The 25769-nt window shown below is 35.8% G+C and overlaps 1 protein-coding gene across 2 annotated transcripts; it reads right to left on the reverse strand.

Moving 5' to 3' along the window:
* Positions 1-2352: 2352 nt before the first annotated feature.
* Positions 2353-25267, reverse strand: LOC129264621 (uncharacterized). 2 transcript variants are annotated; one of them, XM_064098364.1, is made up of 10 exons: positions 24873-25059; positions 24671-24749; positions 16911-17114; positions 12517-12684; positions 11463-11688; positions 10945-11001; positions 9276-9446; positions 8240-8359; positions 5995-6071; positions 2353-5517 (listed from the first exon to the last, which is right to left on the reverse strand). In XM_064098364.1, exons 3-10 carry the CDS (start codon positions 17096-17098, stop codon positions 5499-5501), a joined length of 1026 nt encoding a protein of 341 aa, XP_063954434.1. In that variant the 5' UTR covers positions 17099-17114; positions 24671-24749; positions 24873-25059; the 3' UTR covers positions 2353-5498. The 2 variants fall into 2 exon arrangements, with proteins under 2 accessions (XP_063954434.1, XP_063954429.1); XM_064098359.1 differs by having other exon boundaries at positions 24671-25267.
* Between the last annotated feature and the right edge of the window lie 502 nt (positions 25268-25769).

The raw sequence follows: 25769 nt of genomic DNA on the forward strand, positions 1-25769 counted from the left end.
ACCATCTGAACATTGCTTCAGGGAACAACCAGATGAAGGCAAACATATGTTACTGGTTGCCTACCTCTCAAGTTTGGCAGAAGCTGCCATGTCACTGCTAGACAATGTTTACCATGTTTACCAGAGGGAAGAGTATAAGATCTGCTTTGAGATGAAACCAATACGTTCTGATCTCTCCGATGCTAGGAGCATGGACACCATCTATCAATGCTTTCTGAATGGCACGACCGAGTATGTCGAAAAGGCTTGGTGGATAGCTGTCTTGAGGTTCATTGGATTTCTAGTCACGGCCTTCTCCCCCCTCATCTTTGTAAACTTTACAAGAAAATGTCCACCGTTGAGGATCAATGATGAGACGTTCGTGGAAACCAGAACGGACATACCGCTTGGTGTTCACAATTTACTATTCCATTCATGGAGCGACAGAAAATATCTTGTTGCGTTGCGAACCCTATTTTACGTTGTGTTGTTGACTATATTACCACACAGTCGATGGATCCTTTACTCACTTTTGGAGGGAAAGGCTTTTATCCGTCGCTTGAACTGCACATTCTTTCATGACTTCTCTTCCATGGAGACCATACTTATTGTGTCGTTCGTACTGGTTATGGTCCTATGCGGTTGGATATCCACAGTGGCATTTATGATGCTGTCTTCCGAAGATCTCGCACCCGGAATCCGTCATTCTTTTGTCACATTTGTCAGATCATTTTGGACTATTCCAAGGACCAAATCGACCATCCTGCATCAGTTTGGCCCTTTAGAGCTTCCACCTTTCATAGAACATCCTGGATCTGCCTTACATGAGTTCTGTTGCTATGTTCTAGGTCGCTTCCAGACGGTGTTCTACCCCCCTCTTTGGTCTTCGTTCTTCGCCCACAACGGGTGGCAATCACTGTGCTGGATTGTCCCATTCATTGTATCATTGTTATTTTACTCAGTTCCTTTCTTATACGTGCCTTATCAACCCCTGGTAGAATTTAATGATCAAAGGAATACTAGTATTAAAATCATGAATGCAGACGGGACAAAAAAGGCAAATGACTGGCCTTTCCCATTCGACTGCCTTTATAGCTATTCCCCTCTGATCAAGAACCTGTTCCTGTTGTTGATATGCTTTTCCGTGATGGTTTTCACAAACATATCCTCAAGTTTATTCATCATTTACCTGATGGAGATTGCAGCATTCACTACAATAGGTCTCCTGATAAACTACACCACTATGCAGGGAGCATTTTATGCAGCTACCATATTCATTGCGTTCATACTGAAAATATTCCTACGATTCTATGATAGATATAAAGCCCGTCTGCGTGTGTTCATCGACATAGCCTTGTCAGTCGATAAAATACCGAACTCTCAAATACAAGATGAGGATAAAACACCCTTTGTAAAATGGGAACTGTTCCTGCGGTACATCACAATATACAAACCCGTTTACGTTGAGGTTGCAAAAGTTACAGCTCTGATCATTTTTCTGTCAGTGTTTGCGATGTTTGTCTTTCACCATATGGTGGTTACAATGGAAATTGCAGATGTCCCGAGTGTAGCAAATGCCATAGGTGTACTTATCCTCTCAAGGATCTTACCCACCTTGAACGTGTTTACGTCTGAAGAAAGTCAACTTACGGAAAAGGAGGAAATAAGATCGGAGATCAAACAATTTTTCTTGAAATATAAGGAGACAACAGGAGAGCGTCTCGTGTTTTTATTGAAATCAAATACCTCATCCACGTCAGGATCTGAAAGTGAACTGGGAGGCTACTGAACATGCTGAAAGGGATATTGAAGGCTTTCACTATTCATCATTAAAGGTCAAGTCTACCCCAGAAAATTGTTTATTTCAATCATTTTTTTTCAATCAATAGAGAAAAATCAAACAAGCATAACGTTATTACATTTTAAATTTTCGCTTATTTTTTACAAAACAGTTTTATGCAAACCTCAGTGACATGCAAATGAGAGAGTCAGTGGTATCCCTCAGTCATTACTTCTTTTGATTTATGTTGTATGAATTATACAATATTTCTATTTTTACAAATTTGACAAGAAGGACCAAGTTCACTGAACCATAACATTAAAACAATGGTAGTACCACATGTTTAGGGAGGAATAAAACTTTATTTCACATGACAATGGGGGGAGAAAATTAGAATATTTCATATAATAAAATACAAAAGAAATAGTGAGTGGGTGATGTCATCAGTCCCCTCATTGTACACTGACTATTTTGTGAAATTTAGCGAAACATTAAGGTGTCATGTCTTTATTATTCGGAACACGTGTTTGATGAATTTTTAGTGTTATGCTTGTTAGATTTTTCTCTTGTTATCCAAATTTTTTTTTTTTTTTGGGTGGACTTCAGTAGCCTTTAGTGCAAGATAATTTTCTTCTTTGTAAGGACTCCATTCTAAGGCTTAGTAATCTTTGGAGTCAGAAAAGGACAGTTGACATCGACATGATTTTGTTAACGGTATCACTATGATTGTGTAAAAAGGTTCAGTCTCTCTTTTTTTTAATTATTATTAATGACATGCTTTTTGCTCAAGTATTGATTCGAAACTTTTTGAAGGATATATTCGGATATAATTATAGTCGAAGACCTATCAATCAATTAAATCGCACTCAAACCAATTTACTTTCATTTTTACCTATCTTGTTTTTCCTTTAAAAGAACTGTTAATTATTATCATCAAAAGATGAAATGAAGTTGACCACTTTCATTAATACACGCGCGTGCGTACCCTCACACTCACCCTAACACCCACTCATCCACACACACACCCATATACCTGTACACATAATGTAGGCCCACATATTGCCTCATTTCCAATCTTTAGTTAAAACCATTCTTTGATAATCATACGCAGACGATTACGCAAGTAAAACACATTGTTAGGTTAGAAACCTGACACTAACTAAGCTTATGATTATTTATGAAAATAGGAAAGTGTTGACAGGCAACAATTCTAACATGCGTATAAATATCTGTTTTTCATATGATTTAAACCAGTTTTTACATTTGAACCTTTACACCTCTTCCTCGTGAAATGGATCGAAGACCAAAATACCAGATAGTTTCTTTAAATATTTCGTTTTTTTTTTTTCAGACCAGAATATCAAAGAATAAAGCAACTACAAACAAAAAAGGTCGGCTAGCGCTTCGATACCATACGCCCTTTCTTGGACATGCATGATATCCACATATGACATATCAATGGAAGTGTCCCCTGGGCATGCTGGGTCTCAAGCCTGATTCTATACAACGCAAATTGGCGATTGATTGCTACTTGCAGTCGTTCGGAATCAGTTGCAAATTTGACGTTGATTTGCAATCAATTACCATTCGGCTTCCTTCCAACACCTCATAAGAAATCGTTTCAGAAACGCTAACAGACACACACACACCTGTAATTATAACACAAACAAAGAAAGAAAAAAACAACAAATCAAGCAAGCAGGCGATCAATCAATCAAGTAAACAAATATAAGGAACAATGTCACATTCGCTCTATCTTTGGCTCTCTACGTCGCTATATGCCTCTCTGTGTCTGTCTCGTTCTACAATAATTGTTGGTAAAGTCTACAAACATAGTCCATACAGGCGTAGTAAGGTGAAATCATGGTAAAGTGTAAGGCCCATTCAATATGATCGGGTGTGATGACGGGCATGAAGGGTTTCTATTTGACAAAATGGATGGATGAATAAATAATAATTTATTATCAAAATCAAAATCTATATGGATTGAAGCATTTCATGAAAAAGCATTCTGTAAAATATAAATTTTACAAACACGTGTAAGTATTCAAATATTTGTTAATCATTAAAACATGCTCACTGACTCAGTTTGTATTTTAGTTACAAACGATGGTATAGAATCGTTGAAATATATATTAATCTGCATTAGTTAAGGTAAATAGCTTCTTTAATTTAGTATTAGATATCTAGAAAGCTTAAAACATTCGCTTTCAAAATCAAGGGAAAGCAAAAGCGAAGTTTCAGAGGAACGTAGTTGTAGTTGATGTTGTATTAGGCACGCCGGTTAGTTTATACAGATTATTACCACATACTACATCAAAAAATATGACCGACTAAAGAAATTATTTTGTGATACATACACGGATAATTCATGTCTGTGTGCGGTCGTCCCCCCCCCTTATTCTGATTGACACATTTACATTAAAAAAAAAAATGTTCCATCCTCGGTATGGATTCAGAATACGGGGGACCGTTTCATGAAAATTGTCAGCACTGACAAATTGTCTTTCTCCGACAGTTACCATAGTAACAGTCAGAGGCTAGTGCCTCTCAGCCAATCAAAACCAAGGATTTCACAAAAGCTGTCAGCACTGACAATTTAGTCAGTGCTGACAACTTTCATGAAACACCACCCAGGTGCCGTTTCGAATGGCTATGGCGTATTGCTTTAATATTCAAGAGATGGGGGAAAGGCGAATGGTTGGTTGGGGTAACAATTATTTTGCAATTCAAGTCCATGTTTCCATGTTAGTCAGTTTTTCCATGTAGACATTCTTCTTCAATTATTTTTTGAAAACAAATTCATACAAAATCAATTCGTCATTACAAATATATACAACGCATGTTTAGGCTATATAAGAAAGGCGCAATTCCCTAAAAGCAAAAAGTTTGTGGCGAGTACGCCCGTGGACAATTGTTCACTTCTCCGTAGATGTTGCTATGTATTTAAAGGTTTGAAACTCCATGGTTAAATCAATATTCAAATCGGCAAAAAAAAAAAAATCAAATCGATGTTCGAGTATCAAAGATTTCGGATCCTCATGCATGGATGGGGGTGAAGGATAGAGCGTAGGGCTATATGATCATTAAAGTCTTTCTCTCGTTACTAATCATATACATGTTCGTGGTTAGTAATACAAAAAAAAACAGAAGGTGATTATTGTGATGGGGATGGTCTTAAACTGGTAATTGCATACATCATTGATGTGCTTGTATTAACAGTTCTTAGTGCATGCGATGCGAAGGATGTTCAAAACTTAATTCCATCCGAAGCTATGAGTATAATCAATTAAGTTTTTATATCGGAATTACGATAAAAAAATCAGGCGCACATCCAGGGGTGCACAAGGGGCAAGAGTCTCCTTCCTTTTTGAGGACTTTCTTTAGATGTTGCTACAATGTTTTTGCCCCCTTTTTGGGAAGACCTGGATCAGCCCCTAATTAGAATTCAGTATTCTATCGATTCTAAAAGTTGATAAGTTACACCGACAGGATATTGACTTTGTCGTCACACGAAGCTGAGAAGTATTATTAGATAACCACTTTCTTTCAATTTCTATTATTAACTGTTTGTTCGTTCCTTGATTAATTCAGTGATTACAAACGCAAGTTTCGTGAAAGAAAAAGCCCACTGCAATTCCATGCCGGAAAGCCTGACGATTTCAACGATAAGATACCTTGAAAGCACTGGTAGTGATGGAATACATTTATTGTCCTCACTCACGAATGGTGATGAATATCATTTTCTCCTAGCGGCTCTGTCATAGAAAGATAAAAGCAAACAAGCATTCAGTTGACTAAAAATTCAATAAAAACTGATGGACTGACTCCAAGAGTTTATTGGACTCGAGTTTATTGGAACAGTCCTGACAAATTTATAAAAATACCTTATTGTTATTTACCGAATATGAATGTTTTTAGGGCTCGTTTTTACTCTACGTAATATTCTACATTGTGGTATTGGCCATGGCATTGTTTTTCGAATTCGCATATGTTACAATCAGTAGCATCTAAAAAAAAAGACTGCACTGACTTTATGAACATAGAGTTAAATTCGATTTCGAATAACCGACATTATACTAGTAATTATCTCCATCAGTTGGGAATTTAGTATATTCCTCAATTTCGTGGTCAGCCTGCTTTATAAGGGAGTTTCCCGAACCTTTAGAAGAGGTATGTACCCCCTTTCAAACACTTCCTTAATTCTCATTGATTTTTGTTGTTGTTTTTTTTACCTTCTGATCTGCGGAAGTCCAGCATTAGGTGGAGGAGGTTCGCCATCGTCATCATCTGATAAACATTCTTCCACCAGCTATATTTAAAAGAAAAAGAATAATAGTAAAAACAACCCACAACCGGTTACAACCATTCACTCGACTCGTCTATGCATGAATTACATAAATCAGACAATATTAAAGGGATGGTCCGGGCTGAAAATATTCATATCTAAATAAATAGAGTAAAATTTACAGAGCAAAATGCTGAAAATCTCATCAAAATCGGATGACAAATAACGAAGTTGTTGAATTTTAGAGTTTATCAATATTTTGTGAAAACAGTTATATATATATGCACATCGTCATGAATATTCATTAGGTGGGCTGATGTCATATCCCCACTTTCCTTTTTCTAATGTTATTACATGAAGTCATAATTGTTTCATTTTTCATACATGTGTAAATGATGTGTCTCCATTATGATGAAATAAGTTGTGGCAATAAATAACTAATGCACTTAATCAGTTGTCAATCCAACTGTTTTAGTTCTTGGTAAATTTTTTTTGAATCAACCTAATTTCATACAATTAAAAAACAAAAGAACAAGTGGGGATATGACATCATCAGCCCACCTAATAAATATTCACGAAGACATGCCAAGAACTGTTTCACCGGAATAATGCAAATATTCAAAACTCAATAACTTCGTTATTTGTTAACCGATTTTGATCAAATTTTCAGCATTTTGCTCTGTGAATTTTACTCTATTTATTGGGATATAAATATATCCAGCCTGGACCACCCCTTTAATCAGGTTCACTGTGGGACCATAAACTTGAGGCTGATGACTCATGGGTGGTCATTATATAGGGTCAAAATTAATGAAATTCGTAAAGAATTCTTATTCCAACAACACTCTAAAAATTATTGGGTAAAAATGCTCCATTAGGGTAATCATGTGTCCAACCAACATTGGACATTTGGGCATTTTTATTTATCCAGTGTGATGAATTGTTTGACCATTCTAAAGTAATTGCCGCTTATTTTTCAACCTTACTGGACAATATGCTCCCCGCATTGTGTAAAATACTGCCCCATATTGGTTGGACACATAATTACCCTCGTTCTGGCTAAAATTTCACCCAATATTTTTTTTACGTGAACAAGTAACCATCTTTTTTTTAAAATCTGTTTTACACTTATGATACTAGAAATTGATTCCATATTTTCTTAATTGGTCGATGATTGTTGTTTTCATCACTTCATTATTTTTAGTTTAAACAATTATTCTATACAAAATTTTACGAAATTTGAATGGAAATTAGTAAAAAAAATTGATTTCTGAAAAAAAACAACAGCGTATGGAAAAAGTTAATAGAGTGTCTGTTTTGTAATGGAGGTACTAGTCGTGAATGCTGTTGAATGTTGATTATGTTTCACTCGTCGTAAGTGATCTGACCATGCGCAGAACGATGTTCATTATAACCTTCCATCCTCTTTCGCTTCCATATATTTAGTGAACGTGATCAAAAGAAACCGAACATGGTAGATACCTCTTTGTTGAGCAAGAACATTCCTCGCAAATGAATATAGCCTTCATCATAAATTTTTCTCTTTACCAATTGAACAAGGTTAGCCACTCTTTGTAATTCATTTTTCGTTTTGTAGACCTCTAATCCAAATATATGCGTCTCATTCAAATTGAATATACCACAAAAGATGGCCATGTACAGTACGTGCTCTGGGAAGCGTTTTATCGTCACTGGTTTTCACTGATACACTTGCTCTCAGTCACTTGCACATAAATGTTTTATAAAAAAAAATGTGAGTGGAAAATAAACGAATCCCTTAATCAAATAGTAGTTTTATGATAATTTTATAGAGGAAAGTGTGGAAAGTTTGGCTGTTACTGCCGTGAATGGCTTACATTTTTTCTGACCGTTGGTGATCAATTTACTGAAGCATTTCAACAGCTTTAAGTTACCTTGGCAACGGGGAAGATCAATCAACAAAATAGCATGATGATCAAGACACAAATATTGATTCTTTATTTTTCAAAATTATATTTTATTATCTACTCTCATCAAACAAGTTTGAACGTAGTAAAGTTGAATTCATCATCATGAATTCAAAACGTATCAAATTAAATAACACCGTATCAAATTAATTTATGGAAGCAAATATAGATATCAGAACCATATTTAAGAAATCTAACCCCCCAAAAAGGGAAGATATTGAATAAGCATGAGGATGAAAAACTTACTATTTCATGATTTTCTTTACTGCACATGACATTTGAACTTCCCACGGCAGCCACAAATGAAATAAGAATCTGGATGAGTGCGATGACGGCTAGGATAACTGCAATTGCCATATTCAAACCCTGGAAGACAAACAGAGAAACGAGTTACTCAGTTTCATTATTAAAAAAAAAGAGTATGGCATTGCTTATAGGCCAATATTTTGTAAAAATGCAATTCATGGTCTAAGTTTGTGCTGAATTCAGCATTTTAATAGTTACACATTGTTAATTGGCCTGCTGCGTGTTTATATTCACATTGTATTGTACCTTTACTGGTATTCTAAATGAATTCAATCAACCTTGTCGAACGTCGGAAAGTTTAATGTTTTCGAGAGGTTCTTGTTAATGGTTAAATGGTTTTCTTAATGATTAAATGGATTGAACATCTATATTTGACATAATTGAGCCACATTTGGCTAGCTCTACTTAAAGCACTTATTTAGAACATGGTTTAAATCACACCAGAGTATAGAGTAAGGAAATTTAACTTTAAACTTAATTACATGTCAAGAACACCCCAACAGCAAGCTGTAAAATTTTGCGTATACTTTAAAAAAACTGTGATGTGCTTAACATGCCTGCACTGTTAAAAAACCCTGATTTTACAGAAAAAAGAAAATTTTGCAGAAAGCAAAAACAGAATCATTCTGTAAATTCATAAAACATGAATTTTCTGCAATTTCACAGAACAGGTCTGTTTAAAAAGGGGAAAAGGATGTTTTATTTAATGAAATTTAAAAGGTTCCATACACCAAATACCAATTTCCTGTAGGTGTTCTCGAGACTCTACTGCAGGAACTTCTTGTATTTTAAGGATAAATTTTCTAACAGTGTGGTATGAAGGAATCGATGATGTCACACACTCACAGACACGTTAATCAATTAGAATAATAGTTAAGAAGCAAGTATTCGGACAAATGGTTTCATTATGCACCAAGCAACAGATCATTTTAAATGATATTATTAAAACAAACAATTATCTATAACTGCTACTCACATAATTATCATTGCAATCCACCGTGTTCGCCGCAGTGGAGTCATTGGATGTCGACATTTCATTGGACAGAGAACATTTATTTCGAAGTTCTTTGGATGCATTGATCTCCAGACCAAACATCATACAGGATGTAATACAAGCGAAGATTGATACCAGCATGTAGATATAGACCTGAAATAGTAAAATGTAACGAGTAATGAGTATCAGACAGTTGGCTTTAGATTAAAGGTCGCGTCATATCAGTATGAGACATGCAGCTTTCGAACGCAATTACTCTGACGCGTCAATTTGTCAAAATATCGTTACGCGTTTGCGCAGAATTTTTCTTTCGCTCCATCTGGCGAATGTTTTTTTGGCCAAATAAATGTGCCTCTAAAATTTTAAGGAACATAACAGTAAGCATTAAGATTTATCAGTAGTCAATCTAGTCATCACTCATTTATCTTTTTAGTCTATATTTGAAATATTCAAAAAATCTTTAAAATTTCACATCGAATTAGCCAAAGTTATTAGCCTGTTTCCCGCGTTTGGTCGCCCAGATATTATATTACATTTATACATGTATATATATTTTTAAAAATCTTTATTATTATAAATCAAGAATCACAATATCTGAAATAGATTGGAAAAAGTTAATACCTGAACTCTCTTTCCTCGGGAGAAACATAAGACAGCGCTCGTGACATTTGGTTACATTTAATAATTTGTTCATTATTATTTTTTTTACGATAAATAACTTAAAAGTATACAGGCCTTTATATTTAGTTTCTCAATCCCATCGAACATTGGAGCTGGACTGACGCAATCGCGTTGAAAATTAAATCCATTATCGTATTTTACACAAGAGTGCAAAATTGAGATCTCTATTTCACGTCCAGTTACTTGGTAAGGTCACCACATCCGACTTCCTTGTATGAAAGGTGTATTGATTAGTATGTCAAACGGGATAGAGTATGGTTGAAATTATGATACGGGCTGCTGGATCTAAACCTCAAGCGTATATTTACTTATCGGAGGCTGGCAAAATATGGGGATGCTATTTCTGCATACATCTTTCTTTGTTATGAATAAGTAGTCATGGATTGTCCCTCTTGGACAGTGTGTTCAGCATTCCTAAAAGTCAGGCTTGGAGAGGAGGGGGAGGGGGCATGCCCCTGGGAAGCGTGGGTGCTTTGTGTATTATTCTCCATAGGCAGCACCCCCTGGTTTTCTGGAAGATGTGTAAAAATGTAACCAAAATGACCATATTTTTGTGGTGAAACCGTTTTTTTCTCTCTTTTCAAATTTCTCGGGACCAATTTGACCTCCATTTTGTAGCGAAACCCTTTTTTTTGCTTTTCAAATTTACATCATCACCCAAAGTCAAGTTCCGAGGGCCCGGGGGGGGGGGTGAGGCAGCTTGCGGGCGTCGGCCCCACAAACCCTCCCTTTTCCACTTGTCAAAAAGTTTTGTAATATGGAAAAATAATGTTCTCCGTGAGCGGCATTATTATTATTTTTTTTGGGGGGGGGGGGGGGTTAAAAAGGTGCACCCTCTGGTAAAACCTGAATTCGCCCCTGCAAATAATACAATTTGAATGGATGGAGCAAATGGACGAGTTTCGGACGGGGAGATTGCTAGTCACCCCTTATCCCCTGTTTTTATCCGGGAAATATAAGTTTAACTTACCACATAAGTTCCTTTACGATGTGACCATGTCCCAAATATCCCGCTTAGGATGCACAACTGCATGGAAAAGAGATGATATTGACATTTTAGACTATGCTTACATTCTCAAATAAGATGTACAATCTTATTTGAACAGGAGTCCCTTTGAATATAATTGTGGCTCTAAAAAAAATACACTCGATACACTGATACAATTACAACCCAAGATGATCATAATAATTTATACAGGTCATAGAATGATGAATATGAAATTTAATTTGCCTGATAAAGCCCACAAATTTTTAAGGAATGGATTGGGAATGAAATAAACCTGGTCTAACGGTAGAAATCCGCATACACTATGCCAAACTGTATAAGTATCACTCAAAATTAAGTAAAAATAGTTTAGTACATTTGTCATAAACAATAAATGATCCTACCCAACGTTGATTCTTGCTCTTTTCTCAACGCTGCTAGATGGAGTCAAACCAAAGCAAAATAAAACAAAGTAAAACAAAACAAAAAGCGGATAAACTCACCCCTATCGACGGCCAAACAAATAGTACATTCCCGAGATCAGCATACTCCTCGCGAAAATGGAATTGTAGGGCACCGAGTGTAACAGCTTCTAAAGACAGTACCAACTGCAAGATGCCTGTGGTCAATCCTATACGAGAATTGAATTTATCTAGCTTTCCGTAGTCCACTCGCTGACGGACGCCAAGTCCTATCCGAAATTTACGTTTCTTTTTCTTCTTCTTGGGGCTGAGGATAAGAAATGAATACTGACTAAGTGAATAACTTGAACACGGTCAAGTGGATTTTGTTTAAAACCTAGATGTATTTTTTTTATCATGAAAATAAGCGCGGTGATAAAAAAGACAATATTCCTGAAAAGAATGGGAGAGGACTTGCTCGGGAGAGGGAGATGGGACCATATTATACACAAATCTTTAAATAAAATCCCCCCTGAAGTTACCCACATGAACACGTTCTTTGTCCATTTTCAATTTCTAGTGTATCTATAATATAGTAAACTTAAAATGGATAACAATTCGTATTGAATAACTTGACAGTAAAAAAAAAAAACACGCCATCAGATAGATGTATCGATAAAGGCTTGGCCCCATTGCACTTACGGATGCAGAGAGGATGGATGTAAAACGGACAAGAATCTTGCCATCCGTTGGAAAACGTTATATCCGTTGTTTACTCTTTACATACGTGTTTCATACGCTATACATCCGTCCACTGTGATTTCATTGTTCGCCCATTTTGTCCGTTGTCTGGAGCGGATGAAAACGGATGCAGCCACCCCGAAATTTTGCTTGTCCGCTATATCCGTTATGACTACGTTTTGTGTCCGTCGGCCAGTGGGACCAGGCCTTTATAAGAAAATTTATATTTACAAGTATGCCCGAGCTCCACCTTGTCTTTATTCAATGTTCAATTAACAAAGCAATTATAATCCACTTCTTCTCGTGTGTGTCTAAATACGTCATTGGTTACGTAGCAGCAGACAACTTGTCTTGTATTTCACTATACGAAATCTACATTAAACATTTAGGCATATAAATATTTAATCCTTTAAACCTCTTTTTGTCTGGCGCTGTTTTCTGATCCACTCTTGTTGAAGTTTTCTTCGTCGGTGATGCCTGCGGTTTTGGTTTAAGTTGAGTCTTCTTTCCTTCCGTTTGCGATTTGACTTCACTGTTAGGAGCGAGTCCATTCTTGCCATTTTGCTGGTCAGTTACTAGGTACCTAGTAATAATATTATTGCATAAGGAAACATTAAAGCAATAATTCACGCGAAGGAATTGCAATTAATCACCATGCTTCCCTCGTATCCGGCAAAACCACAATTCAATCATTTGTCGCCGATGAAAATTATAATTTCTAGCGAATTGTAATGCATTGACCATGAATGCCTTGGATACATCCAAATGTTGTCGGCTATCTGAAATAATGCAAACAAATTGCGATACAGTCACACCAACTAAACCGACTCCAAAACGACCAATGTGATGTTATGTACTAAATAACGTGACAGTTTTTATCGGTCTACATTTGATTTCGATGAGACTGTATAATATAACAGATACATGGTAATATCAATAAAATTTAATATTGGGAAAAGTTTGAAATAGATTAATTTTGATTACGCTGAAATCAAGTGAATTACAAAATATGGAAGCTGATGTTGTGTGCCTGTATTCTATTGTCTATTTTACCCAAATTTAGCAAAACATGGCCGACTTTGATGTCATTGAAACCACAATATAGTATTTTCTTCAATATTCTGACCGAAAAGAGAATCTTTTAAGCACGGTCTGAAATTAAAATGCAGGAAGTTTGCAAAGAGGATTTGGATCTTTCTAAATAAATAATGCGAAGGTGAATGTTGGCTATTTAGACCTAAAAACGAGATATTCTTAGCCTTTTTTGTAATCATGAACATATGCGGATCTGACTTAAAAGTTCATACGAACGCGAAGCGCGACCTGAAAGGGGGGGGGGGTTCAAGGAATATTTGTGGGAATTCGACTAATCATATATATATATATATATATATATATACATATCCTAGGTCGGCGTCGGCACCTTTTTGTAAATATGAACAGGATGCCTATCTCGCTAAAATAATTATAATAACTTCGAATCGGTAGCAAAATAATTTACGCGTGTTAATTTGAAAACCAAATACTTTAAGGCCCATATTTTTTCCTACTGAGCAGATTAATATCACATTTACCAGGCGATGCGAGTGAGAAGCACGAGCGAAATTTTTATATAATAACCTGAAAGTTTGTATATTTTTCAACTATTCCCATCCCTTATTACATTCAGTCTCCTTCCTCTTATCTTCCTTCATCTTTTCTCTCTTTTTTCATTTTTTCGTCTTTATTTTCCCCCTTTTAGAGCGCCGTCTATGTACACCCGTTTACAAAGGTATAAAATAATCAATAGATATCAAGTGCAGTTTCCATTGTCATATCAATTAAAATAATATTCGCATATTGAAATTCTGAATAGTGGGCATGCATATTGTTGCCCCGTATACATGTAGCATGCTCAGTATTTATTAAATCATACATTTTTCCTCTTAGAATGGTGAGTAGTCTTCTTTGTAATACCCAGGTAAATTTGACTTGACATTGATAAAGATTTTACAAGAGAGTAATCTCTCACCTCACACCTCTCGAGCTCTAAATTGTATCATTTTCATTTTCGAAGCCAGATAGATTTTTATGGAAAGCATGTTATGAGATTTCCATTCTTTGTGACCTCGTCCCTAAAATCAACAAAGCCTCAGGTATATATTATAGGGGTCGTCGAAAGCAGCATCTCAAGACTGAAGTAATATCGGATCCTTTCTATGAAAGTTCTTCGGCTATAATCATTTTCAAATATACCGCACAGTTGACCTCTGTATCTATAATCATGTAATCAAAGGTTGTTGCAAGAGGTTTATGAAATAAGTGAATGCAGTCTTAAGAGTGGTACACTGTTAGAACATTTTTACTTTAATCAATCTTACGTGCATTTGTGTAAAATTACAGACAATTGGTATTTGGTGTATGTAACCTTACAAATTTATTGTAATAAAAATGTTTTCCCCCTTCTTAAAAGAGACCTGTTCTGTAAATTGTAGAAAATATTTCCTGTTATGACAATTTACAGTATGATTTGGTTATTTCTTTCTGTAAAATCTTTTTTTTCTAACAGTGTACTGATTTCCCCCAAAATGAGTTGCCAGGCTCTTATACAGTGCGTATCAAATAAAAGTTTACACTTTGAAAAAGCCCTTGGAATAAAAAAATATACAAGATGTGGGTAATTTTTTCACATGTAATCTTGGGTTTGGGTCTCATCTATCCAATGAAAGTAAAAATTTTGACAGAATGTTACACTTGAGTGAGCAATGTCCATTTTTGTAAAGCTCGCAGAAATCTGTTTGCGCAGAAATGCTCGTTTTCACGCTGTGTCAAGGGGAAAGGGCGAAATCAAACGTACCCTGCGAAACATTTCTCATACATTTCCCTTGCACTTTTAGTCAATTGAAATAAAAAGGATACATTCAAGCATTTTGTAACAATTTTGCCACCCAAATTGAAATTTCAACACTTAGTAAGCACAACAATTACCCTTTTTGTGACAGCTGGATCTGAGGACATAACTGAATCAAACGTGTATATCAGACATCTCCAGCATTTTTCACTCAGTTTTTATCATTTAAATTGGTTTACATTTCATTTTTCATTTTATACTTGTTTCTCCACACTTTTCCCAAGCTAGACAATGATTAACAAAATGAAAATCAAGCCTAAGCTATTTCATGTAAATCACAGCTCAGTGTAAAGCAAATATCGTCACGATGGTCGCGGTGTGTGGGGTGGGGCGCAGTGCACTCTTCGAAGTGTTTTGGGCAAGGAAACAAGTTTAAAAATGTAAAAGATATCTTCAAATCAATTGTACTAGCTAAATTCCATGTGTTCTTCATGATTAAGATCTACTTTTATTCGCATATCTATTTCAAAGTTATGCGCAAATCCTTTTTCACTAACTTTTCAAAAGTAAGTGGTGCTCACTCAAGCGGAATTTTTTTTCGACAGTTATATCGTCATTTGCTTAAATGGATCAGTACCAATGTTAAAATGTGGAAAAATATTCAGGATAATTTTACAGGATTTTCTTTAAGTGTAAACTTTCTTTTGATACGCACTGTATTTCGATCACCAGTTTCAATTAAAGGTCACGTTCACCCCAGAAAAATGATGATTTGAATAAATAGAGAAATATCAAGCTAGCAACGTTATGACATTTTAGGGTTTCGCTTATTTTTCACATAACAGTTATATGCACACCTCAGTGACATGCAAATGAGACAGTCGAGGATGTCCAACACTCGCGATTTCTTTTGTATTTTATTGTTTGATATTTCATTTTTTTTTTTCAGATTTGACAATAAGGACCAACTTGACTGAACCACATTTAGTAATAAAACAATGCTAATTCAACATGTTCAGGGAGGAATTAATCTTTGATCCACTTTACAATTAGGAGAAAATTAGAATATTTCATATTTAATATGATAAAATGCAAATGAAATAGTGAGTGGATGACGTCATCGGTCTCCTTATTTCCATACCGACCAGGATGTGCATATATCTGTTTTGTGAAATTAAGCGAAACTTTCAAATGTCCTAACTCTCTCATTTTACATCCGATTTTGATGAAATTTTCAAGGTTAAGCTTGGATTTTTCTCTTTTTATTCAAATAAACGTATGGTTGGGGTGAAATTGCCCTTTAAACAGTAGTCTAAAATAATGTATGATTTGAATATGGGTAGCCAGAAGACCATTAACATCCACATTTTTCTCATCTGACAAAATCAAGAAAGCCTCAGGTATGGGCTTGAAAACAGCATCTGAGGATATTAGATCCTCGTCAGATCTGATAACTTTCCTTGATTTTAACTGGATGAGAAGCATATTTTTAATGTATCTATCAGATTAAGAATAATATGTCGGATAAAACATCCGACAATGTTTTTAATAAAAATCCCCGGATAATGTTATACGGAAAGTATCATAAACTATCTGGAACTGATAACTAAAGTAGATTTCTTCCCCGCTATTTCTAAAGTAAAAGAGCTCAGCAAGCATTATAGGAAAACCATACATGGCTTACCATTTTATAATTTAAATACATCATGGCATAGATTAAACTGCAAATAAGTATTATCAGCAAAATTATAACGTCACCAAGTTGTATTAAAAGCTGCAATATCGATTTCAGTGGGAATCTGAATTCTGCAATAAGGTTTTAAGATCGATATCTGAAATGCATTACAAATGCCTGAAAATAAACTAAAAAGGATCGTTAAAATAAATCAAACAGTAAAGATTACACGAAAACAAACCAACGTTGAGTGGACAAGTAACAACCACTTATACACGCAGTAATGACGAAATGGAATAATCACCTCTGGTGGTTATTTGTTGATTTGGCGCCACCGATTGCCATGTTGCATTTTCCTTTCGATGGAGAAGTTTTGGCGCTTTGGCTCACCTCTGCTTTGCTAACTCCATTGCGTGATTGGTGTAGTCCGCCATTGATATGCCCATCCGTCGCTGCTTTACCGTGGATGTTATTTGCATTATGCGTATCCATGGTGACATGAATCCGACTGGAAAAAAGTGGTAGTAGATGAACAGAAATTAATATATTGATGAATTTGGTGCACCCCTTTCCCTCTCCACCCTCTCTCTCTCCCTTTCCCCTTTCTCTTTATATCCCTCCCCTTTTCTTTCTCTCTCTTTCTCTCCCCCTCTCTCTCTCTCATCCACTTCTCCTTTCCTGTGTCAACTCAATTCATTATTGCCTGTCAAACGCGGGGTAATGAATCGCAAAATAAACAATGGATTAATAAATAGCACACTGCCTATCACATCGACAACAGACACGAAATGCACTTCGCCAAATTAACATCAGACTTGCAAGTGCGTTGATATACCCGTAGCAACAGGTTAATTATCATCGGGTCACATCAAGGTACGTAATTAAGACCTATTCACAAAACTGTAACAACGAACAAAAAGCACAGCAGGCCGACTGAATAAAGAATTGCTTCATTATCACACTAAAAGTTAACTTACCACCCAGGGGGGGGGGGGGGGGGGGGGGGGCTTGGGGCGTCTGCTCCCTGATATTTTTCAATAAAGAAAACAAAGTAGAAGAGGAGACCATCGAGGAAAAAAGGAGGGAGAGTATACTGTGAGGTGAGCCGTGTAACTCTACATACCCCTGTTAGTTTTCAACCAATTTTTAAAACCATTTCTACCTTTTTAGTGATACATTCTTAAATCATAGGTTTGTGCGTGTGTATGGGTGTGTGTATGATTTTGCTCATAATCGGAATGTTACTGTCCGACAATTGGTGTAACATGAATCACGTGATCATTTTTATTTAGCCCATCACGTACAAGGCAGTGTTGTGCTTTTCGCTGATCTCACTCAGTCTGAAAGCTTCACATAATGTATGTAGGCCTATAGGGTTAAACGAAAGTTGTCATCATCAGCTTATCAGGGTCCCGTAACACGAAGGTTAGTGATTAATCGTACGCTCGATCTTCGCGATTGATTGTATATTTTAGTCAATGGAATCAATCGTAGAAAAACGTTCTACGATCATTGCTTATCTTTGTGTTACGGAGCCCTGAAGTATGCGCAAATTGAGAGTATACTGTTCTGTGCTATTTCTGGTAAAAGTGCGTTGTACTCTATACTATCGAAGATGAAAGTTAAGTTCCCTGCACTGTTTAGGCCCTACTATCTTGTTCTCCTTCTCTTAGCCTGAAATTAGTCATATGATTTAAATGAAAAATAAACTTTCTCTCTTTTCTATAAGATTATATTTTTTATTTTTTTTTATATCAAATAATCTACTGTTTTAAGGAATGATGTCAAATCCTATGCCATATCATAATCATGAGTGTAGAGGCTATCTTTCCTCAGCTCCGATTCGGGAGGATATCTACATCCAAATTGCCTCGGAAACGATACCTGCACTTTCATAAAATGGAATCAATTAATCGTTCATCTTGCTTTATCGATCCTAAATTCGATTATACTAATTCATCTGCGAATGAAATAATGTACAGGCTCAATTGAACTCCTTCTACTCTGATTCGTCAGACGATTTTGTGTGTTTTCCATTTGTCGAACTGCTAAATACCTTGTATACGCTTTATCTTGAGTCGTCTGCGCGAGATTCTCTTCTCGCAATAGTTGTGCTTACACATAAGGTCCTACTTGATTTATTTGCTTTTCATTAAAGATGCTTTGGCAAATATAATTACGAGTCCATTAGCAATTATCTGTCGGACACTGTTCCTCTGATAAACGCAAGGGCAATATCATTTTGAATGCGAAAAGATCCTACAGTGCCTAAAATCGTCAAGTTTGAAGTGCAGAAACGCAAATTAACATCTTAATCAATGTACTTAAGAATTCGTGAAAGCAAGAGAACGGGTATGACTATAGGCAACCAATGTCTATCACCTACATTAATTCTGAGTTGTCATATTTTAATGGCGTTTTTCTTTCTGTTTCCATCGTTTCTTATATATCGTTACCAGAGGCCACAGAGCCATTTTAGTGCTAACGCCTGGGGATAATGGCCAATGGTTGTTAGTTGCAAAATGCAAAACGTGAATATTTCATAAGCGAGTAAACTAGCGTTTTAAACTAAAAATAGACGCCTCTTCACAAGAGGAATATAAAGAGGAACAGTTAAGTTAATATACATGTAGATACCAACATCAATACAATAACACAATAACCGGGCTGGATAATAGCAGTTGTGCAATTAGAGCCAAACTTGGGAAGAAGAAAATGTGCAACACCAACGTGACCACTTAGGCATATTGGCTGACTTGAAACAATGGCTCCCCAGTAAACATGTAGTCAGAATAGAAAAAGTAATAAGTGTAAAGATAAAGATCTACTCTTGTAGAATGTTGGATATTGATTCAATTTACCATTTTCGAAATTATTTTCTTCGATCTTTGATGTAAAGAGATGTTATCTTGATTAGAGATACAAATATATTTCATCCCAAAGTCCAATTAAAAAGGTAAATACAATTTGACGTATGCTGACAGTTAAATCAGTTAGGAAAGGGGTTGACTTAATTAGTGAGAACTATTTGGGCAACCGCACTTTCATTATTTTCGAGTTTTGAGGGAAACGCTCAGCGATCTTTTGTTTAATAAAACGATTTCTTTTATAACAATCCTAGTCGTATAGTGTGAATCTATACGACCGGTCTTGCAAAGAGTGTTTTCACTGGACAATCATTTAACCTTAAGATAGTACAAACAAGGCAGTTTGTCATGTGAATGTCATGAGCTGTCCATCCACAGCTCTTCATTCACGGTATAACACACCTACATACCTTACAGCTGTAATACAATTAGCAGTACGGCGCAGAAAATATCTGTGTCCTTTTTCATAAATTTGTTATCATTTTACATATATCCCTCAAGAAATGAAGTCAAAATTGTATTTGACGTGTACGACATTTATTACAAAAGTGAAATACATATTTTCTAACGATTGTCTCCATCGTATCATTTTGCATCCTTCTCCAGTGATTTGATTTATTCCTATACCACATATCGGCATCCTTCTTCATGATTTGTTTTTTTTTGTTTTTTTCGGGTTTCTTACATATTTCTCCGTCACTGCTATCAATGTCTAGGCTTATGCAAGACTTTAATCTGACAACGAATCCCTTCAACCTCTCTTTCTATCTGTATCTCGCTTCCTCTGTCGTAATGGAGGTACCGTAGTCGAGTTGTCTAAGGCACCTGACTATAAACCCGAGGTTCAACCCCTCGACACGGTACATTGGGCAGGGAAATAAGTCTATATTATGCGCTACTCTGTTATACACTCAATACTTTCAGCAGTAGTGGTACCAACCTTTGCAAGCATTTACAGAAGAAGTAAAATGCTCTTCTGTGTTATGTGTTCCGATAAGGGATGCCCTACAGATGAGGTAGGAGGCGACTACCCCTTTGATGATTATCAATATTACCTGAACTGAGGTAACTGAGGTATGATTGAGCAATAGCATATCAACAAGAAAATATATATACCTCACTTTACAGGAATGTATAGTCTGCATTAAGTTAATACAACCCTTTCTTTAAGGTTTGTAGTATATAATGTAGTTCGAACGTCTATTTCAGAAGATGTCTAACTGACTTACAATCAATTGATGATCAACATTGTGAAAGTATCGAGTCGGCAAAACACGGTATCCTTGGTTGCTATTAGATAATGAAAGAACACGAACTGACAGGCAATATCAATATCAACAAGTAATTGCTGCATGGTTGACTAGATTTGATTCCATTATTGAAGAGTGCAATCATTCTAATGGAAGTGCTGAGTACTGTACATTTAGGGCCCTGGGTTTTTTTTTGGCTGGGGGTGCTGAAATAATTTTGACAAGCAAAAAAAAAGATCTTCACTACGAAATGAAGGTCTTTTTGGTCTCAGGAAATTTGACAAGTAAAAAAAAGTTTGTCAAAACATAAAGTTCGTTTTGGTCTCAGGAAATTGGACAAGCAAACAAAATGTCATATTTTGACACACCTACCAGAATTCCAGGGGGTGCTGCCTATGGAAAATTATACACGTAGCACCTCCTGGGAAAATCTTCGGAGTGCTTCAGCACCCCTAACGTCCCCGCTTCCCAGGGCCATGACTACATTAAATATTCATGATATATGCCGACCTTAACTCCACAATGATGACTATTTTCATCAAGCTGGAATTATTGATAATGTTTCCAATAAAAATCCAAGGTAACATGTTTGTCATGCAAGTAATGACAAACAGAAAATGAAGAAAAAAAATGGCAAACATGGCCACAATGGCATTGAGAAAAAAAGGTAGGTTCAATTGTCACTTCATTTGAAAAAGGATTCGTGTATTAACTCTGGGCGTTCTAGCATTTCGTGAGACGCACTTACTCTTATACAAATCGACTCTGCAGTGAACATGTTAAAGCTCACTTCGATAAACAGATGTTTTTTTTCAGTCTGAGTGTTTTTACTTTATTTTTATTCTTCTTTATACTTTGGAAAAAAAAGGATAATTGCATTAGTTTCCCCATTCTCAAAGTGGGGAAAAATGTCCTGTTTCTTGTCAAGCATTCACCAATAAAATGTTCTATCATAATGCGACTATGACATCAGCCATCTAAAGTACCAAGACGAATAGATTACGTATTATTGCAATCTCCTTTTCGGTTTATCTCTCGAGTCAGCAAGTTAGACTTTTAAATAATGCAATGTAATATCAATACAACTTTTAAAGACAAATAGTTTCATCGTTGGATCAGGGGTCATTATTTCCCAAAGAGATTAAGATATAGTGAGACGGACTCTGATGGAAAGATCACAGAGTTTCACAGAGTGTCCACAGCAAGTTCACAGTGTGCTCACAGTGAGTTCACAAAATGTTCAGTGTGTCTACAAAGTGTCCACAGTGTTTATAGTGTTTTCACAGAATGTTTATAGTGTTCCACAGCGTGTTCACGGAATGTTCACAGTGTATTCACAGTGTGTCCAAGTAACTCCTGCACGGAAGTGTGCAATCATTTTAATGGCAGCGCCAAGTGTTACATTAAATATTCATGAGTTATGCCGACCTTAACTCCACAATGATGATTATTTTCATCAAACTGGAATTTTTTTTCCCATAGAGATTAAGAAATAGTGTGTAGGACCCTGATGGAAAGGTCACAGAGTCACAAAAGCGTCCACTGCATGTTGACATTATATCCACAGTGTTTTCAGTGTCCACCATGTGTCCACAATGTGAGGATATGTGTCCCAGTGTGTTCACAATGAGTAACACAGAGTGTAACTGCGTATTCACAGTTTGTTCACAGTGGGTCAAAAGTGTGTTCGCACAGTGGGCTATCTATAGAGGTGATTCATAATGTTAATATACTAAAATTTAGCTTTGTAAAATATTTTCGCATTGTGTTCCACATTGTGAACATAGTGTGAATACATTATGGACACACTTTGGAACATTCTGCTTTCCATCAATGACCACAGTTTTATCTTAAAAAAATATCTGTATGATGAAATACTAGTAGTTTTCGGCACAAAAAAAAATCTGACTTCAATATTAATAAAACTTATACAATAATGTCTTCACATCTTACGTAGATCGAATATCGTAACCAGGTGGACGATGATTTTGCATTAATGATATTAATGACAATAATAATAATATTGATGATGATAATGAAGACGGTAGCAATGACGATGATAATGGTGACGATGATGATGGTGGTGGTGGTGATACTGATGTTAAGAATAGAATTGATGATGATTATAACCAAATCCTAATGAAATTAACTAAGCGTTACTATACATACTCGTATGGAGTGCTTAAGTGCTTTGCATGTAGCCATCCCATCACACCGTCATTTTAATGAAATATTTCAATGCCAGGTCCCCATTTACTGTAATTGGATAGAGTGAAGCACAAACGCTCTTGTTAAATGGTACCAGTTTCCCTAAAAAATCGTATGGGTATAAAGCTCTAATTCAATTTTTTTGGGATTTTTTGATGCGCGCACACACACACACACACACACACACACACGTTGTTTCTGTCTATAAATATTCATTTATTTCATACTACAACATAAGGAGCCATGCAGATGCATGTACATAATATAATGCCTTGCGATAGGGCATAAGTTCCGTGCCGGGAATCGAACCCCGGACTTTCATGCGTGACCTCAGTTGCGATATTTGAATTTGAATACCACACGAATAACAATGAGTACACGACATTTGTTTGTTAGTCAATTGATAAATGTGCAGGCCAGTACACTGAATTTCCTTCCATTAGAAATGACAATTTGCTTGCGATGAGATTTGATGGAAAGATTAGCTATCCTATCCAATAAGCCGAAGCAATCATGGCAATCCCGCAATATTCGTTCCTCCAATCAATCGTGCAGGCCTACAGGTCATTGTACGTTTATTGACAACGTATAGTTGAAACCATAGAGCTATTACAGAATATCTCCATGGTTGAAACAATGATCATAATAATTCCAACCACTGTATTCATTTATACCCACCGTCAGAAAATTATTAGGAAGGTCAGCTATAATGATAAAAGCAGGTTTTGATAAGGGCCTATGCAGAAGGTTACCGACCACGATAATCATAATAGGGAGATAATATTCTTCTAAAATAGATCTCTATGAGATAATTTTTACAAATTTATTCTTAGTACATGCAAATTCGCCTTGGATTGAATTCGTTATTCTACTATAGAAAAATAATATAATTGGTTTTAAAACAGTGTACATAGAGAGACACTCACGATCATGGAAACAAATAGTTATGTCTCGATAAAGTACATCAGAGAATAAAGAATTGATTTGGATTTCACTGTTTCATCTCTTTAACTGAGATACGAATAAGGAATAAAGTAAAACAAAAATATGATCAAGGATAATATTAATCATGTTTGCATAGTAACACCTACTTAATTTGTTGGGTTTTAGGTTGGAAAATATATCGTTTTTTATTTGAATTTGTAATGAATCTATTTTGTGGTGCAATATACATTTACAGGATTCTTGTCAAAATGTCTGATTTTGGTGTGTTTTTTATAGACTAGCTTATAAACCATCGATGACGCCATCATACACGGGTTAAAAATAAAATATGTTAATCCAATACACAAATGAACGGATAGAACAAAGAAACAATGGTTGTTGTCCATGTTTCATATTGCAATGCACACACACCACAAAATAACGGGCAAGTTTTGTTACAATGCTTCACTGAAAAAAATATTTAATTAGACATTCCAAGCCTCATGTATTGATTTGACCATAAAGAAATATAGCTTAATATTACACAGAAATGAGGACTATAGCTTTATCATCAAGAGTAACAAGGGTATGATAGTGTATAGTGGACACAACTATCATTCACGCATTTTTCCCCCTATATTGATGCTCTATCGGAACATAATGTAGAGTATAGCTGTTGATTCGGTATACGGTTCTCCTCTTAAGCAAATCTTCATTGAATAAAAACATATTAATTAAAGGAAGGTTACGAATAAATCGCTTCTTCATAGATAGGAATGAACAAACACACTGAACAAAAGTCATACAATTCTTACCTCTCCAACGATGTGCGACCCGAAATCAATTGATGTAATAACAGTGCAGTATTTTAACACATTTGGAATGAAACCGCTTCTGTATTTGAAGTAGGAGAATAAAATGATTAATTAATAATATCTCGAAGCAGGTTAAGACAACATTAAACTTGATAGTCTCATTTTTATTCGAAATGTCAGGCAATGATTCTTATGTCTGTACCGCTCGAAACTTCTGCAACACGTTCACGCTGCTAACCCTTATCCGGACAATGCCGACAGCTCACTTGGCATTGGAAATGCATTAAATCTATGTATACGGACATCTGATATCCATGGTACGATGGTAAGGGGTATACAATGCCCCTCAGAGCTTGAGTGATGTTTATTAGTCTAATGCTATAATGATTGTGACAGAGTTTCGATGCAGGATCTGGAACGATTGATGCTGGGTGGATGCGTGGCGCCTTCTTCTTTGTGCTTATTGATGTACCAGGAGGCTCCCACCTTTTTCCGGTTGAATGGCACATCAGCAGTCAGTTTGATCCTAATTAAATTCACGTTTTCCTACGATCTCTCCTCCTTAACCCTCTCAGTATTTCCAATCCAATTTTCTGTATCCAACTATACATATAATTCGTCTCCTTATAACTCCAATTGAGTCCATTAACTTTATTTGGTGTATTCTCCATTCCTTGGGTTTAATTCTTTTCTAGTTCTTCGAGTTCAAATGGCACGATATCTGCACTTTAAACCTTAAAGCGTAAAAATTTGCCTGCCAATTTTTGTAAAGATAAAATGTAAAAGTATAATTAATTTAATCATAATTAATGAATAAATAATAAATAATTAACAAACAGTTAATAAATAAAATAGGTATAATTATTCCTTTGCATGATTCCTATCAGCATATTAGATAGGCCTTCTTAAGGTCAGAGAAGAAGGTATACCTACAGATATATGATGTGATATAAAATCAGAATTTGATTTAGGACGCTTTAAAATAAACATTTCATCATATATAAATTCTTTAATGGCGGACTTACTTAATCCTCGTAAGTATTCTTACCATTATTTTTTATTCATAGCCATAGCAATATCCGCTTTCCCGTTTTCTGCA

This window comes from Lytechinus pictus, chromosome 1 (genome assembly GCF_037042905.1).
Source record: "Lytechinus pictus isolate F3 Inbred chromosome 1, Lp3.0, whole genome shotgun sequence".
NCBI lineage: Eukaryota > Metazoa > Echinodermata > Echinoidea > Temnopleuroida > Toxopneustidae > Lytechinus > Lytechinus pictus.

Bases quoted from the DNA above. Each gene is read 5' to 3' on its own strand.
- LOC129264621 (XM_064098359.1), bottom strand. From the start codon at position 17,098: ATGGATACGCATAATGCAAATAACATCCACGGTAAAGCAGCGACGGAT. The intron at 11,689-12,516 runs GTTTAAAGGATT...TCTTATCCTCAG, and splicing joins ACAGCGCCAGACAAAAAGAG to CCCCAAGAAGAAGAAAAAGA. The intron at 11,002-11,462 runs GTGAGTTTATCC...TTTTCCATGCAG, and splicing joins TTGTTTGGCCGTCGATAGGG to TTGTGCATCCTAAGCGGGAT.